The sequence below is a fragment of the Sorex araneus genome, chromosome 1, assembly GCF_027595985.1.
Source record: "Sorex araneus isolate mSorAra2 chromosome 1, mSorAra2.pri, whole genome shotgun sequence".
NCBI lineage: Eukaryota > Metazoa > Chordata > Mammalia > Eulipotyphla > Soricidae > Sorex > Sorex araneus.
In genome coordinates, this window is record NC_073302.1 from 124,596,936 (window position 1) to 124,611,382 (window position 14,447).

General features: G+C 43.6%; 1 protein-coding gene across 1 annotated transcript in view; it reads left to right on the forward strand.

Moving 5' to 3' along the window:
- The window catches only part of WDR70 (WD repeat domain 70), a 273,677-nt gene that overhangs the window by 232,911 nt on the left and 26,319 nt on the right, over positions 1-14,447 (forward strand). The window contains exons 14-16 of the mRNA XM_004605593.3: positions 8,425-8,525; positions 11,634-11,713; positions 13,564-13,680. Of these exons, the coding sequence (XP_004605650.2) occupies positions 8,425-8,525; positions 11,634-11,713; positions 13,564-13,680 (298 nt within the window). The remainder of the gene's footprint in view (positions 1-8,424; positions 8,526-11,633; positions 11,714-13,563; positions 13,681-14,447) is intronic.

A 14,447-nucleotide genomic window follows, 5' to 3' on the forward strand; every position in this document is an offset into this window, starting at 1 on the left:
TACTACTTATTGTGTCAGATTTTCAAAGGAATGTTTTTCTCTTTGCTCTTTTGCTTCCAGTCTAGCCTTTGGATTATACAAGAAAGAGATTTTTTGGTTTGTTTTTGTTTTGTTTTCCTTCTTTACATAAGAGTTAGATTTGGGGCCTGGAGTGTTAGCACAGGGAGTAGGGCGTTTGCCTTGCACGAACCCGGCCAGTAGTAATTCCTGAGTGCATGAGCCAGGAGTAACCCCTGTGCAACGTTGGGTGTGACCCAAAAAGCAAAAAAAAAAAGTTTTGATTTAATTGATATTTAAACTTACTTGTATTTCCTTATGTAGACTATATTGCTTGAATGGCAAAAAAATCATTAAGGAATTTTCCTCAGCCCCATGGAAAAACATCCTTCAACTCTGACATGTAATACAGTAGTGACTGCCACTCTGTTGTCTAACATTCCATTCCATATTATGTCTTGATAAGCCAGTGAAAGGCTGTCTTGTAGGGTTTTCTTTTTCTTTTTTTTTCTGGCCACACCTGGCGATGCTCAGGGGGCTACTTCTGGCTTTGCACTCAGGAATCATTCCTGGCAGAACTCAGGGGACCATATGGGATGCCACAGCCATGTGCAAGGCAAGCACCCTACCCATTGAGCTATGTCTCCAGCCCCCTGGTAGGATTATCTGTGGCAGCTTTTCCTCTCCTAGCCTGAATTTGATGAATGATCTTTGTAACAAGTTTTCCAGCTGTTCTACCAGAGCTTTGGCCAGACTTTCACAATTATGTACAGTGCGGGCAAGAAAGAGGTTTATAATTACCAAATACCCCAGTGTAATTTTTTCCTTTTGGGGGGGAGTGATAGATAATGCTTTGTCTTATATGAAGAAGTGCTGTCAGATCCCCATAAGACTAAATAAAGGAGAATGATTTATAAAACGTCTTTACCTGTACTATATTAAGACAAATAGTGTTTTACACATCCTGTACAGTTTCTCTTTTGAGATTCAGTATTTCTCATAATGTTTTTGATTATCTTATATACTTGTTGATTTCCAAGAACTCATTATATGCATTTTTTTGTCTAGTAGATACGTGATAATTTTATCCATTTGCATTTTGTTTTGCTCATATAAGCAAAGGAATAATTGCTATTGTCCTTAGGCCCATCTCTGACTATTGGTAAGGGAAGAAGGGTAAGGGGCCTGGGTGTTTGTAGAGTACATGGAGAGTGGTTGACCTTTTGTTGTGCCCCCAAGACTTTCCACAGTCTGGGTCCCCATACTGAATGATGAGATGAGATATTTTAGCCAGAAAGGTTCATAGTGACTGTGAGATTTCAGTGCTCCTTGCCCTCTCAAGCCTCAGGGCCTTGGCACACCCGTTACCCATCATATGCCCACCAATGGGACATTCTGTAAAACTTTGAGGAATGAGCCCCCAGCAAGTCCTGCTTCTGGTAGACTACCATGGTGTGGGGCCAGAGACGCATTCAACCGTGTGGAACCAGCCACCAGTGTCTCGCCTGGTGGCTTCCACCCTTCCGTTTGTCTCCTGCTCCAGACTCTCGTTAATAAGACGGATTACCGGAATTTCTTCAATCATTATTTGTGCTTTCTCTGCCTTCCTAAGTTCTTCTCAAACTAATATTTCGTGTTTTGAGTTAGATGAAGAAAATTGCATTTAATTTTCTTACCCAAGAGACCTTCCATTTTCTCTGAGAACTTTTTCTCATCGTGAAATTCTTTAGGCAGTTTTATTATCAGATACAGATGTGTTTCATTTATTGCCAAGGACAACTACCAGTTTCCAGATTTTTGCTGCTTTAGCAGTTACCTTAATTTAAGCGCTAAGGCTGTAAATAAACTCATTTTAATAAAGTCATTTTTCCATGAGTTTGGTGGAAATTAATTTGAGAATTGGGTGCCAATTAATTATCTGGCAAGAGTAGGTGTTTGTTTGTGTGTTTGCAGTCACTCTTGTATGAGCAGTATAGCATGCTTTCTTTTCCCCATTGGGCTTCTGGTTTATCATAAAGAGAAAGGTTTGGAGCAGGAAAGGGAGAAGATTGAGAAAATTTCCAGCAAAGAATGACAGTTGCACAAGAAGAAAATTCTTGGAGATGGAAGAGAATGGAGGAGAGAGAAAGGACGGGAATGTGCTCTCTTCAAGAGAAGAAAGTATCTGTGTTTAATCTTTTCCTTTTAAAGGATGTCCCCATGGAGAGCAGATGGGTGTTGAGGAGACTTATTTATTGGTGACTGAGGCTTACTCACCAAGTTTACTTCCTGAATTGGAGAGAGATGAGGCCAAGCCCCAGGGCCCATATTTGCTGCAAAATAAATTCAAGTTCAGGAAAAAGGTTTAGAAGGAGAGAACAAATGGCCCTGAAAGATTTGAAGAATTCTCATCTTATTCCTCTCCCTCTCTGCTTCAATATTTCCATGTGTAAAGCAGTGTTGTTTTCTCCTTAGTGAAATAAACTTGAGTTTGTGAAAGTCTATAGTTCTTTCTCCAAACATTTTCTAGAGTACCTTTCTCTAGATTACATTTTCATCAGCCTTCTTTTTATTTTTATTCAACTCACATTTTTACTTTTCTTGCAGGGGTGTGTGTGTGTGGGGGGGTCTCCCAGGTTAAGTTCTCCCAGGTTAAGCATCCCACTGGCAATTCTCTGGCCAGGCAGGTCTTCAATTCAGTGCAATGGCCTATGGACATGGTGCTGCTTGGGCCCTGCAGTGTTGGGGATACCTGGATACCCAGGGGTCCTCCAAGGGTACACCTGGCAATGCTCGGGGACCATGTAGTACTGGGAATAGAACCCAGGTGGGCAAAAGGCAGGCAAATGTCCTAACCACTGTAGTGTCTTCAGCTCCTTGAACTCACATCGTGATCTGTGTCGTTTCTTTGGAGATCAGCATACTAGTGATCTTTCCAGTGCATTGGAAAGATCTTCCAAGATTTTCTGTGACTAGGAAACCACCTCTGTTCAAGTCTGCAAAACTACGTGACAGTCTCCCTCACACCCAGGTGTGCAGATCTTGATTTAGTATTCTGAAAAATGTTTGTTCTTCCCAAGAATCACTGAGTTGGCTTATCCATTTTTGTATTATATGACAAAAACCAAACATGAAAAAAACAGATGGAGTTTGGTTTATAATGTGGGTCAGCAGCTGGGAAGGATCAGGAATTGGTGTTTCATCATAATCATGTTTAAGATATAAAATTATAAAGGATGTTGGGCTTCTTTTAGCATGTAAAGTAGAATAAGGGGGTGGCTGTTTGGATATGTGCATTACAGACCTCTAAGATGTTACACAGACATTGATTTCTTTTATAGTAACATTTGTGAACTGGGTAGTAGCTGGCTCTTTCCTTTATGGTTTTAGTAATACCATCTGCTCTTTAATATAAACATACTGAGATTTCTACTTCTGGTTTAGGTGGGTTTGGAAATGATTTAAGATCTCCCACATCTCTACCTTCTCATCTTCCAAAAAAGGATTTTACATAGTTTAATAGAATGTAGGAGCAAGCTTTGGATACGAAAAACCCTCCATGCTGTTGCCAGTGCCTTTACCTGCATGTTATGTGGTATAGAGTGTAATGGGAAGGTTACTTTCTCTCTCTCGGCCTTAGTTTCTTCTTTCATAGAATGGAGCTGAGATGTTTAATTTTGGAGTAAGTTGTGAAAGTTTGACTACTTAATAAAATGTTTTTAATATTTACTAATCCCATCTTTTTTTTTTTTTTTTTTTTTTGCTTTTTGGGTCACACCCAGTGATGCTCAGGGGTTACTCCTGGCTTTGCACTCAGGAATTACTCCTGGCAGTGCTTGGGGGACCATATGGGATGCCGGGGATCGAACCCAGGTTGGCCGCATGCAAGGCAAATGCCCTACCCGCTGTGCTATTGCTCCGGCCCTACTAATCTCATCTTATGCCCTGAAATACATAATTATGTTCTTATTGATGGCTTTCTCCCTTCTCTCCTACTTTGCTGCCATAATTTTGTTTAAAGCAAGCCAACAAAAATCCTCAGTAGGGGGCCAGAGCAATAGTACAGTGTGGAGGGCATTTGCCTTGCACACAGCCAACCCAGGTTCGATCCCCAGCATCTTGTGTGGTCCCCTGAGCACTGCCAGGGGTAATTTCTGAGTGCAGAGCCAGGAGTAGCACACCTGAGTATTGCCAGGTATGAACCAAAAAGAAAAAAAAACTTCAGAAGTAAATAATTTGGAAGTTTTTGGTGGCCTTTTTACTTTTGCACAAGAGTAATCCAATGAACTATTATTTGTGTATAGTGGTTTTTTCCCTCTCCCTCCATCCTTCTTTTTTTGGGGGGAGGAGGCGCGGGGGCGGAATCTGTGTAGAGGAAGAAGATCTCTGTGCCCAGTACATAAAAGTCTTACAACCTGGTCATCTGGCTATGCTTTTAGCACTGAGATATTTGGGGGCAGATTATGGTTATTCCACATGGCCAGATTACAATGCAAAAGTGAAAGTGAGCCTTGGTTTAAAAAGACAAACCTAATTTTCTGATAAACTGGGGTTCAGTTTAGGTAGCTAAGGAAAGCCATGAGTGGACCCACAGGTTTTGCTAAGATGATTAGGGTAAGAGTAAAGATGCCTTCTTACTTTCTCTAAGCACACCAGTATAATAAAACATGCAGACCAGTTTCGGAATCTCAGTCTTTGCACTAGAGTGGACTCCTGCCATTTGAACCTCATGAGAGCACGAGCTCGTATGTCATGATGTCCTTCTCTGAGGTCCATTGATTCACATGTGCTTTCTACCCCTCCTGTGCCGAATTGCTCAATAATTCTGGAAGTTTCAATGTGTCGGGCCTGCAGCCACAGAAGAACAGAGCTTGAGAGAAGTCTAGGAAGTCTTGGGTGGGTGGTTGATGAAATAAATGCCCTCTCAGTAGTTGTAGCTTGTCTGTCTTCTGATAGTTCCTCGGCTTCTAGCAGGCACGTGTCCCATTGTTGTTAAGTAAAGCCCGGTATGTGTATTTGACAAGTTAGCAGCATGGCAGTTCTGCTCGCTCCCCAGCCCTGCTGCCGACTCAGGGAGTGTTTGGTTTGGCCTGTGGCCAGCTCTCTGCTATAAGATGCATTTCCTTGACAGGACAAAGTGCGGAGCAGCATTAGCCTCAAAGTTTATAAAGGTTAGCTAAACACACACAATAAATATTAATAAACAAAAAAGGCCCACCCACCTTTGACCTTGAATTTTGTTTCTTCATTCCATGTTTTGGAATCCCTGTAGTATTTGATTAATAACCAGTCTTAGGGTAATTGAGGCTTAAGTACTCTCTGCCTGAGTTGACTGCTCGCAGAGCCCTTACTGGCTCTGTTTAGTGACTCACACCCACAGGAGATGGAGCTCTGGAATGGCCTTTTAGTTCAAGGGGGTCTTATTAGCCTTCTCCCTGCTGCTGTGCTAAAAGACGGGTGGGTGTCCTTCTCTTTTATCACTGCTGCTGATCAACTGCCCGTGTGTCTAAGAGCTTGGGAGGCTAATGGATGGGAACAGGAAGAGAGGTGCAGTGCCCCAAGCTGGGACTCCCTGGAAAGCAACCAGACATTGGTCTCTTGGCCTGGGCACTTGCCTCTCTAACATTTACACCCTGAGCGTTGAGGGAGAGAGTAACAGTAACCCGCTGCCCCTGGAAACTGCCTGTTTGGCTGGGTGTCTTGGAATTTACCAGGCCTACATTGTGGATCTTTTCCAATTCTGCACCCTGCTCACTTGAAAACATATTTGAGAACCAGTAATCTTAGACTGCTTCGCCAGACCTTAGAGAATCAAGGAAGAGAAATCATTTTAGTACTGTGCCCTAAGATTGTCCTAGGGCCATGTGTGGGTGGCTGAGATTTCTCAGGGTTCTTGCAAACCCCTCTGTCTTGCTCACTGGTTCATACAGGTTTCTATTTTTAGACTCATATTAAGACTGAACTAAGCCCACGATGTTTCTAGGATATTTGGAGATAGTATATGATCTGGGGAAATAAATTTTCCCCATAGGTAGAGGAATTAACTTGAAAATTGTTTCCAACTATGCTCAGCAGAGACGGTGAACTATAACTTTTATTTCTTTTCTTCAGCAAAAATTTACTAAAAAACCAGATTCTAAGGTACTTGGGTACCTTGCTACCTAAATAAGACTAATATTGTTTCCCCTGTGGGTCCTATATTCCGGGATAGGATGGGGGAAGGAGAGAGACAATAGGCATAAATAAAAATAAGTTGCATACTACATTAAAAATGAAAATGCTCTAGAAAAAGTGAAGAATGTGACAGAGTAAGGGGAATTTATATTTCTCATATGTCCCTCTACCTGCCTGTGACCGTCTAGAGAGTTCATTGTTTTAGCCCTGGTTCTCAGATTAGGTCAGTGGCAAAGCTCTGTGGAAGTCAGGCTGTGTTTGAACGACTGATTGATGTATTTAATGCCATCTTAATGCTCAGAAGTTTTATTTGGAGAAAATGTGATGACATCATATACTTACATCATGAAATAAGTCCCAAGAACAATGTATACAAAGAAACATCTTCTCCCACCCCCATCAAACTATCAGTGTGATTATTTTCTAACTTTGTTAATATCCACTCACTGTTATTTGTGTCTTATCATTTTGCACTTCTAGCAGACACTGAATAGCAGCCAACATAGATTGAAGAAAAATTAGGTGGGGAGAGGGGGCCACAGATTTCAAAATCTGCCCTTTGTGCCTCCCAAGTGCTACTCAGGGGGCCCAGGGCCACACTCAGAAGTACTCAGCAAGACAGGCTGGCAGTTCAGTGCTCAGGCCTGAGGATGCTTGTTGCTCAGGCCTTGCCTAGTCTTTCGGTGCACATTCCACCAGGGCCACCTTGGCAGTGCTCAGTGTCATCTCCAGGGCCACACCCAGTGATGCTGGGAATCTCAAACAATGTGGTGCTGGGGACTAAATCTGGTTGGGCACATGCAAGGCCCTGACCCTTGTACTATTTCCCGGCCTCAGTCCTGTCTCTTCATCTCATTTTTTTCCCCTCCTGATGCCTGCGGTGGCGGGGCGGAGTGGGGAGTGAAACACAACCGCTTGGATTTTGAGAACATCTTAAACCTCTTCAGTGGCAGGAAACTTAAGACCCACTCTTGCAGACATGAATGAGAAGCCCTGCACACCCTTTGACATGCCGCTTAGCTCTTCAGGAATGTCAGGAGGATTTGAAGTCATTTTATGTGCTTTGGAGGGGAAGTGAGGCCATACCTAGTGATGAGCGTCAGTAGTGATGCTCAGGGCTTAGTCCTGGCACTCTGCTTAGGAGTCTCTCCTGGAGTTACTTGGGGATCGAATTTGGGTGGGCCACATACAAGCCAAGGGCCTTAACCTCTTAGCTCTCTGGCCCTGAGGGATAGAAGCTTGAATTTCTATCAGAGATTCCCAGTTATTCAGTTTTAACAGAAGAGGATATTATTTACTAGTGCCCATTTTTCTTAAGTCCTTGTACATAGCTCGGCATGCAATAGGCTCTTTATGCACACAGAACTGATGCTTCAACTCATTTCTTACTTTTCCAGAGTGAATTCTCCAGTGCCTAATCCAGGGTGTCTCTGCTTACCAACTTTATTTCTCCTAAACCCACCTATTAATCCCATCCTTGCTCAGCCTCCCCTCTTCTACCTTCTTACTGGACACTAGAATTAAGAACAGGCAGCACTTCTCACCAATGGCTTGTGGTTCTCTTTTGACCCCAGAGCACCACTTATTTTCCTCACCAGTAATGAATTCAGAGGATCAGAACTTCCAGTGAACCTTCGCCTCAACACAGTTTTTCATTCAGGTTAATGCCAAGCCTTTGTAATCTCTCTCTCTCTCTGTTTCATTTCTGCTATTGTCCTGCTGGTATATCTCACAAATAGGAAGATATTATTCAAGGCAAGCAAGTATGAGTTGTTTTTGTTCCTGAAAAAAAAAGTTTTATGAGATTTGGATCTTTGGGAACTAAAAACAGTAACCACCTGGCCTCAATCTGCTGTCCAGAGGGGCATATTGTGTGTGTAAAAGCATGAAGCGCTGAGACCTAAATCGGTTGCAGCAGAAAGCCGCGCTGAATTATGTGGGTCCAGCCTTCCAGGATGCCAGGCTCAACACACTGTGGCTGGGAGCGCTGGGCTCCGTGGTTTCCAGGCTGTCAGGAAAGGAGGGCTCGGGTGTCACGCAGGGAGCAGCCTTTTTCCTTAGCTACCACACAGGTCACCGAAGGCGGGTAACTTGGCTTCAGGAGCATGGCCTTCGAGGCTCGAAAGAAACCTTGTAAAAGCTGCAGGTAACCATCATCAGGTTACTGCCGGGTGACCTAGCGAATTAGCCAACAAGATGTAAAGGTTGGTTTATACCCAGTTTCCCTTTTGCCCTTTGGCCTGTCTGGTTGATTGCCATGCCTTTCCTTTGCAGAGTGTCGTCCGCTGCCTGTGGCATCCGAAGTTGAACCAGATCATGGTGGGAACTGGAAACGGATTGGCCAAAGTCTATTATGACCCCAACAAGAGTCAGAGGTATTGCAGAAGTGTTGCCTCTTTTAGATGGATGACAGCAACTGGGGGAGGGGGAGGGCTGTTCTTTGGCCCCCGCTTTTATTTATTTTCTCCTTTGATGGGGACCTACCCTTTTAGGAAAAGCAGCTGGCACAGAGTAAAGCCTTAAACTCCTAGAATTATGCTTTAAAGAGGATTTGGAAATTACCCTTGATCTAGATGGAATTCAAAGTGAAAGTTTCCTAGGGATTTGCAGTTCTTTAGCTGAAATGTTGAGTGCAGAGGGGGGAGACTTGCCCATTTTGCATTTTCGCATACCACCCTGGACAGTGGATTAGCCTAGCCTAGCTCACTGCCTTCAGGAAATGGGAATGGGAGTCCATTTTGTTCCCTTTCTTTCTTTCTTTTTTTTTTATTATTTAAAAAAATTTTTTTTTAATTTTACTGAATCACCGTGAGATGGTTACAAGCTTTCATGTTTGGGTTACAGTCTCACAATGATCAAACACCCATCCCTCCACCAGTGCACATTCCCCACCAATATCCTGGGTATACCCCCCCTTTCCCATCCTCCCCCTGCCTCTATGGCAGACAATATTCCCCATACTCTCTCTCTCTACTTTTGGGCATTATGGCTTGCAACACAGACACTAAGAGGTCATCATGTTTGGTCCATTATCTACTTTCGGCACACATTCCCATCCCAACTGGTTCCTCCAGCCATCCTTTTCTTAGTGATCCCTTCTCTATTCCATCTGCCTTCTACCCTTCGCTGATGAAGCAGTCTTCCAACTATGGGGCAATCCCCCTGGCCCTTGTCTCTACTGTCCTTGGGTATCAGCCTCATGTGATGCTACCCTACACTCCACAAATGAGTGTAGTCCCTTAATGTCTGTCCCTCTCTTTCTGACTGATTTCACTTAGCATGATACTCTCCATGTTTATCCATTTGTAAGCTATTTCATGACTTCATCTCTCTTAACAGCTGTATAGTATTCCATTGTGTAGATGTATCAAAGTTTCTTTAACCAGTCATCTGTTTTAGGGCATTCGGGTTGTTTCCATATTTTGGCTATTGTGAACAGTGCTGCAATGATATATAGGTACAGATGTCATTTCTACTCTGCTTAAGAAACAGTGACCAAAATACAGAAAGAGCCCACAGAATGGAAAAGAATATTTACCCAGTACCCATCTGATAAGGGATTAATATCCAGGATATACAAGACACTTGCAAAATTGTATAAGAAAAAAACCTCCAACCCCATCAGAAAATGGGGAGAAGAAATGAACAGAAGTTTCCTCAAAAAAGAAATACAAATGGCCCAAAGGCACATGAAAAAATGCTCCACATCCCTAGTCATCAGGGAGATGCAAATCAAAACAACAATGAGATATCATCTCACACCACAGAGACTGGCACACATTCAAAAGAACAAAAGCAACCAGTGCTGGCGTGGATGTGGGGAAAAAGGGACGCTCCTTCACTATTGGTAGGAATGCTGACTGGTCCAGCATTTTGTTCCCTTTCTGTTTAGGCTTTTAACAGCTATCGGTCTGGATGTTTAGTGGATGGTCCTCTGCCAGCCAAAGGGACAGCGTAGATCTTTTCCCCTTCAGCCCTCTGCCCACCTGCAAAACCATACTAAAGCTTTTCGATGTGTCTCAAAGATCTGAAAACATCATTATAGACTCGATTGGTCCCTCAGTAATTTCCAGTTTTCTTGCCACCAGCACTCAAAAAGATTTTTCTTGCTTGGGCTTTTTCCCCCCTTGGTAAGGTATAGTCTCTGATTAGCTCTTTCTAGAGAGTTAATGCTAGTTAACTAGTAGAGAAATTTACAAGCTAAATTTAGGGGGGTCCCCTATAAACCTGTTTTAAGAGCCCACCTTTTTTGAAGTGAAGGAAATACATCCTTCAAGCCTTCCTGGCAATGGCCCCTGGCAGCCCCCATTAGAACTCCAAGCAGCAACTGTCTCACAGGTCCCAGCCATTGAATTGGGTGGACCATCACTGGGAGTGACCCCCAAGCTTCTTGGGTGTTGCTGGGGAGGCCCCCTCTCCAGAAAATTAGGAGCCCATCTCTGTGAATGGTCATTCCTGAACTCTAGGTGGACACTAAGTAGCCGCAGATGGCCCTCTCTTTCTTCAGAATGTTTTGGACTAGGAGCCCAGGCCCTACAAGATCAAGCTATGGATTGTGAAATTTCAGAATTAAGAGAATTGTGTTTGTTTTTTTCAATAAAGCAATTGAAGATGCTAATGTAATTAGAATGAGGAGTCCATTTCACTTGAGAAAATAATGGAACCTGCATGATTGCTTTTACTTAGAAGGCACTATCTGTGGAATCTGGGAGAAATATGTCTATTTGTATTTGTTCTTTCTAAAAGGAATCATTCACTATTCCAAAGGAGAAGAAAAGATTCTAAGCCCACTTTTGGTTGATCCCACACATTCTTGGGCTGTAGCCCCCGGGTAACATTGCCAAGCTGACTCGGCTCCAGGCACTTGTACTCATAACTGAGATGTGGACAAATGCCATTTGGGGTATAGACCACCCAAGATGGCTTCATCTGGGCCATAAACGAAAACTTGCACCTTGTGACCTTTAGGGTGAAGGACTTGTTAATCTTATTGTTGGTTTTTTCTATAGATAGTGTTTTAACTAACTTCTTGTTGCTTGGTTGCCTCTCTCGTTCATTCTTTCTTTTCCTTTGCTTTTTTTTCTTTTGGGGGAGGGGTCATACCTGGTGATGCTCAGGGCTTATTCCTAGCTTCATGTTCAGGTATCATTTCCTAGGGGTGCTTGGGAAACCAATATAGGGTGCCATGGATTGAACCCAGGTCAGCCACATGCAAGGCAAGTACTCCACCCACGGCCCTCCTCTCCAGTCCCGCCCCTCCCGTTCTTTCATTCAGTAGTCATCATTTGCTGGCAGACTTGCTTTCCCATAAGTTTATTCTCTTATCTCAGAGGGTTCCATCTGTTGCTATCCCCTTAGAAAGTCAAGGACTTGGCAAGATGGTGTGTACAATGTGTTCCTGAAAGTATCCACTGATTTCAGCATAGACTTTGTTTCTAGGACCAAGTAAAGAAAATAATTTGCTCTTACTCTTACCCCTGTAGGGGAGCGAAATTGTGTGTGGTTAAAACCCAGCGGAAGGCAAAACAAGCAGAGACTCTCACCCAGGACTACATCATCACCCGTAAGTTGTCAGTGCTGTCTCTCTAGTTGTGTGACTTTGCTGCTCTCAGTGTGGTATAGATCTCAAGCTCCAGGGACAGGAAAGGCCCCCAGCTACATTGCACACTATTTCCTGCATGTGTCTGGGACTGACAGTCATATAAGAGCTCACCTCCTTAGCTTCTGCGATTTATTTTAGGGACAGCGTTATTTCATGTAACTTTCAACCTGAGAGAGTAGGATATTAAAGTCTAATGTATCATGCCATAGAAGCCTTTTAAAGAATAACAATCTGTTCTAAGAATATACACAAATGAGGTCTTGGAATTGTGGACTTGGGTTTGTCTAGTTCTATCACTGAGTGCCAGTAGTTGTCAGAAAACTAACCTGATAGCAGAATAAAGTGGCCCTTCTGAATTCCACCCTCCAAATTCCCTGATCATATGATGGGCTGATCCAGAGACGTTTTACATCCACAGCTATCTGTGGCATGGGCAGAAATCTCACTGGACCAGAGTAGTTGCTGCCAGATTTGTCCCACAGAGTAGTTAACGTGGTAGGTCTGTGTGTCCCAGAGCCACGGCAGTGGGCCTGTCACCCGGAGCAGCTAGGTGCAGGTGCCCCTGTGGGCTAAAGCCGGGTGTGGGGGATGGGGATGACACTGTACTGCCTGGTTTCCTCCTTGCTGGTGTGTTCCACATTAGACCAAATCCCATGGAGCTTTTGACCTGTAGAGAGAGATCCCATGACACTTTTTTGCAAAAGCAGAAGTGTTAAAGTGGTGTCAAAGCCAGCCTAGCTCATGTCATCACACACAGCCTGCTTAAATTCCTCCAGTTGTTTGAAGTGAAAAGCTATTCCCTCCCCTCCTAAAAATACTGTTGTGTCGTGTCGACCGACAGCGAGACTGTTCTTCAGCTCCCCTGCCCGAAGGCAGTCGTGTTTTCCTGGGGAGAGATGCGGGCCACGCCCCTGCTGGCTGTGCGTGAAGGGTAGTGGGTACTGGAACACTGGACATTTTTGTCCATCGTGTTATTAATTCCCTTTAATTCCCTATTATGCCTTTGCCCTTTTATCCCCTCCCTGTGGAAAATATTTTCTCTTTTAAAAGACGTTTTAATCTGCCTATAAGGATCCAAAGAAATTATTCTAGTGTGCTTTGAGTAGAAAAAAGATATTGGATTCTTCCCCCAGTAACTCTTCCCCTTCTCCTTCAGAGCTTCTCTTTTAAATCCCTATTTTCTTTCATATTCTGGCACTTAATTTCGAATTGGCGTAAACCTCCATCAGCAGTCCACCTCCTTCAGGTCCTCATACAGGCAGATTTAGGCCCCCCCTGCATTCAAGGCAACCTTTATCCCAGTTTCAGTGGGATAAGGCTCCTCCCTTCCGGTTACTCAGTGTTGTCAACTCCTCCTGAGAGGTGGTCACATTTCATAAACGTGTGAAGTGATTCCAGTGTTTATGAGGCATCTGAGGAGACTTCAGGGCTGACAGGCAAGCAGCTGGCATTATTCACATTTGGGTCCTGTAAAGAAAAAAAAATAAGAAGTCATTCCATTAAGTCTTTCGTTTCAAATGTTCAGAAATTAAGCTTAACTGCTACCCATGGTTTGGGAAATGGGGGACCTCACTGATGTTTCCATGACAGGAGTTGACAGGATTTCCTGAATGCCGTTAGTTGCCAGAAGAGGTGAACAATGAGTCTGGTCTCAAATGAAATGGCTAATTGGTTACAGTAAGACTGTCTTTTGTTATTAGACGAAGGCTGTCATTATGACTTCCATTTCATCTTGTAGTCATACTTCAGTTATGTTTTTGTATGGAAAGGCTATTATTATAATGAGATTTTTCAAATGTGACTTCTTGCAGCTCACGCCTTGCCTATGTTCCGTGAACCCCGCCAACGGAGTACGAGGAAACAGCTGGAGAAGGACAGACTGGACCCTCTCAAGTCTCACAAACCCGAACCTCCTGTGGCTGGCCCAGGTGACTGTAATCTCGGGGGGTGACTTGCCAAGGCAGAGTGGGGGAAATGAAGCAGACTTGGGAAGATTCTTCGGCCTCAGTACTGCTTTAAGACTTCAGAGACTTTGTACTACGAAGTGGTTCTCAAACATTTTCTATTTTAGCACCAGAACTTTTTGCTTTAAGGAATCCAATAAGGAATTCCAGTGCATAAACATGCTGAAAGTGGAGCTGCTGTGCTGAAGTCGAGGAACTTTTCTTTTTCTTTGGTTTCCAGTATGAGCCTATTTGGTGACCATGGTACATTTCTGGGGTTCCGCTGAATCTCAATGTTTGGGGGGCCACACCTGTTGATGCTCAGGGGTTACTCCTAGCTCAGTACTCAGGAATTACTCCTGGTGGGCTCAGGGGACCGTAAAGAGTGCCAGGAATTGAACCCAGGTCAGCTGCATGCACTGGAAATACCTTACCTGCTGTACTGTCTCTCCAGCCCGGAAATCCCAGTGTTTTAACCACTGGTTCAAACCTCTTAACATTGACTTCCTACTTACCACATTGGATACTTTGACCAGGATCCACTCTGACTTAGGTTTCACACAAGGCAGGAAAGGCAGACCGTCATGTACATTTGTGCAGAAATGACTGTCTTTCTGGGAAATGAGTGAAAATCTTTATAAGATTTTTTTTTTAATTTAAATTTTATTGAATCACCATGTGGAGGGTTACATAGTTCTCAGAATTATGTCAGTTATACAATACTCAAACACCCTTCCCTTCACCTGTGCCCA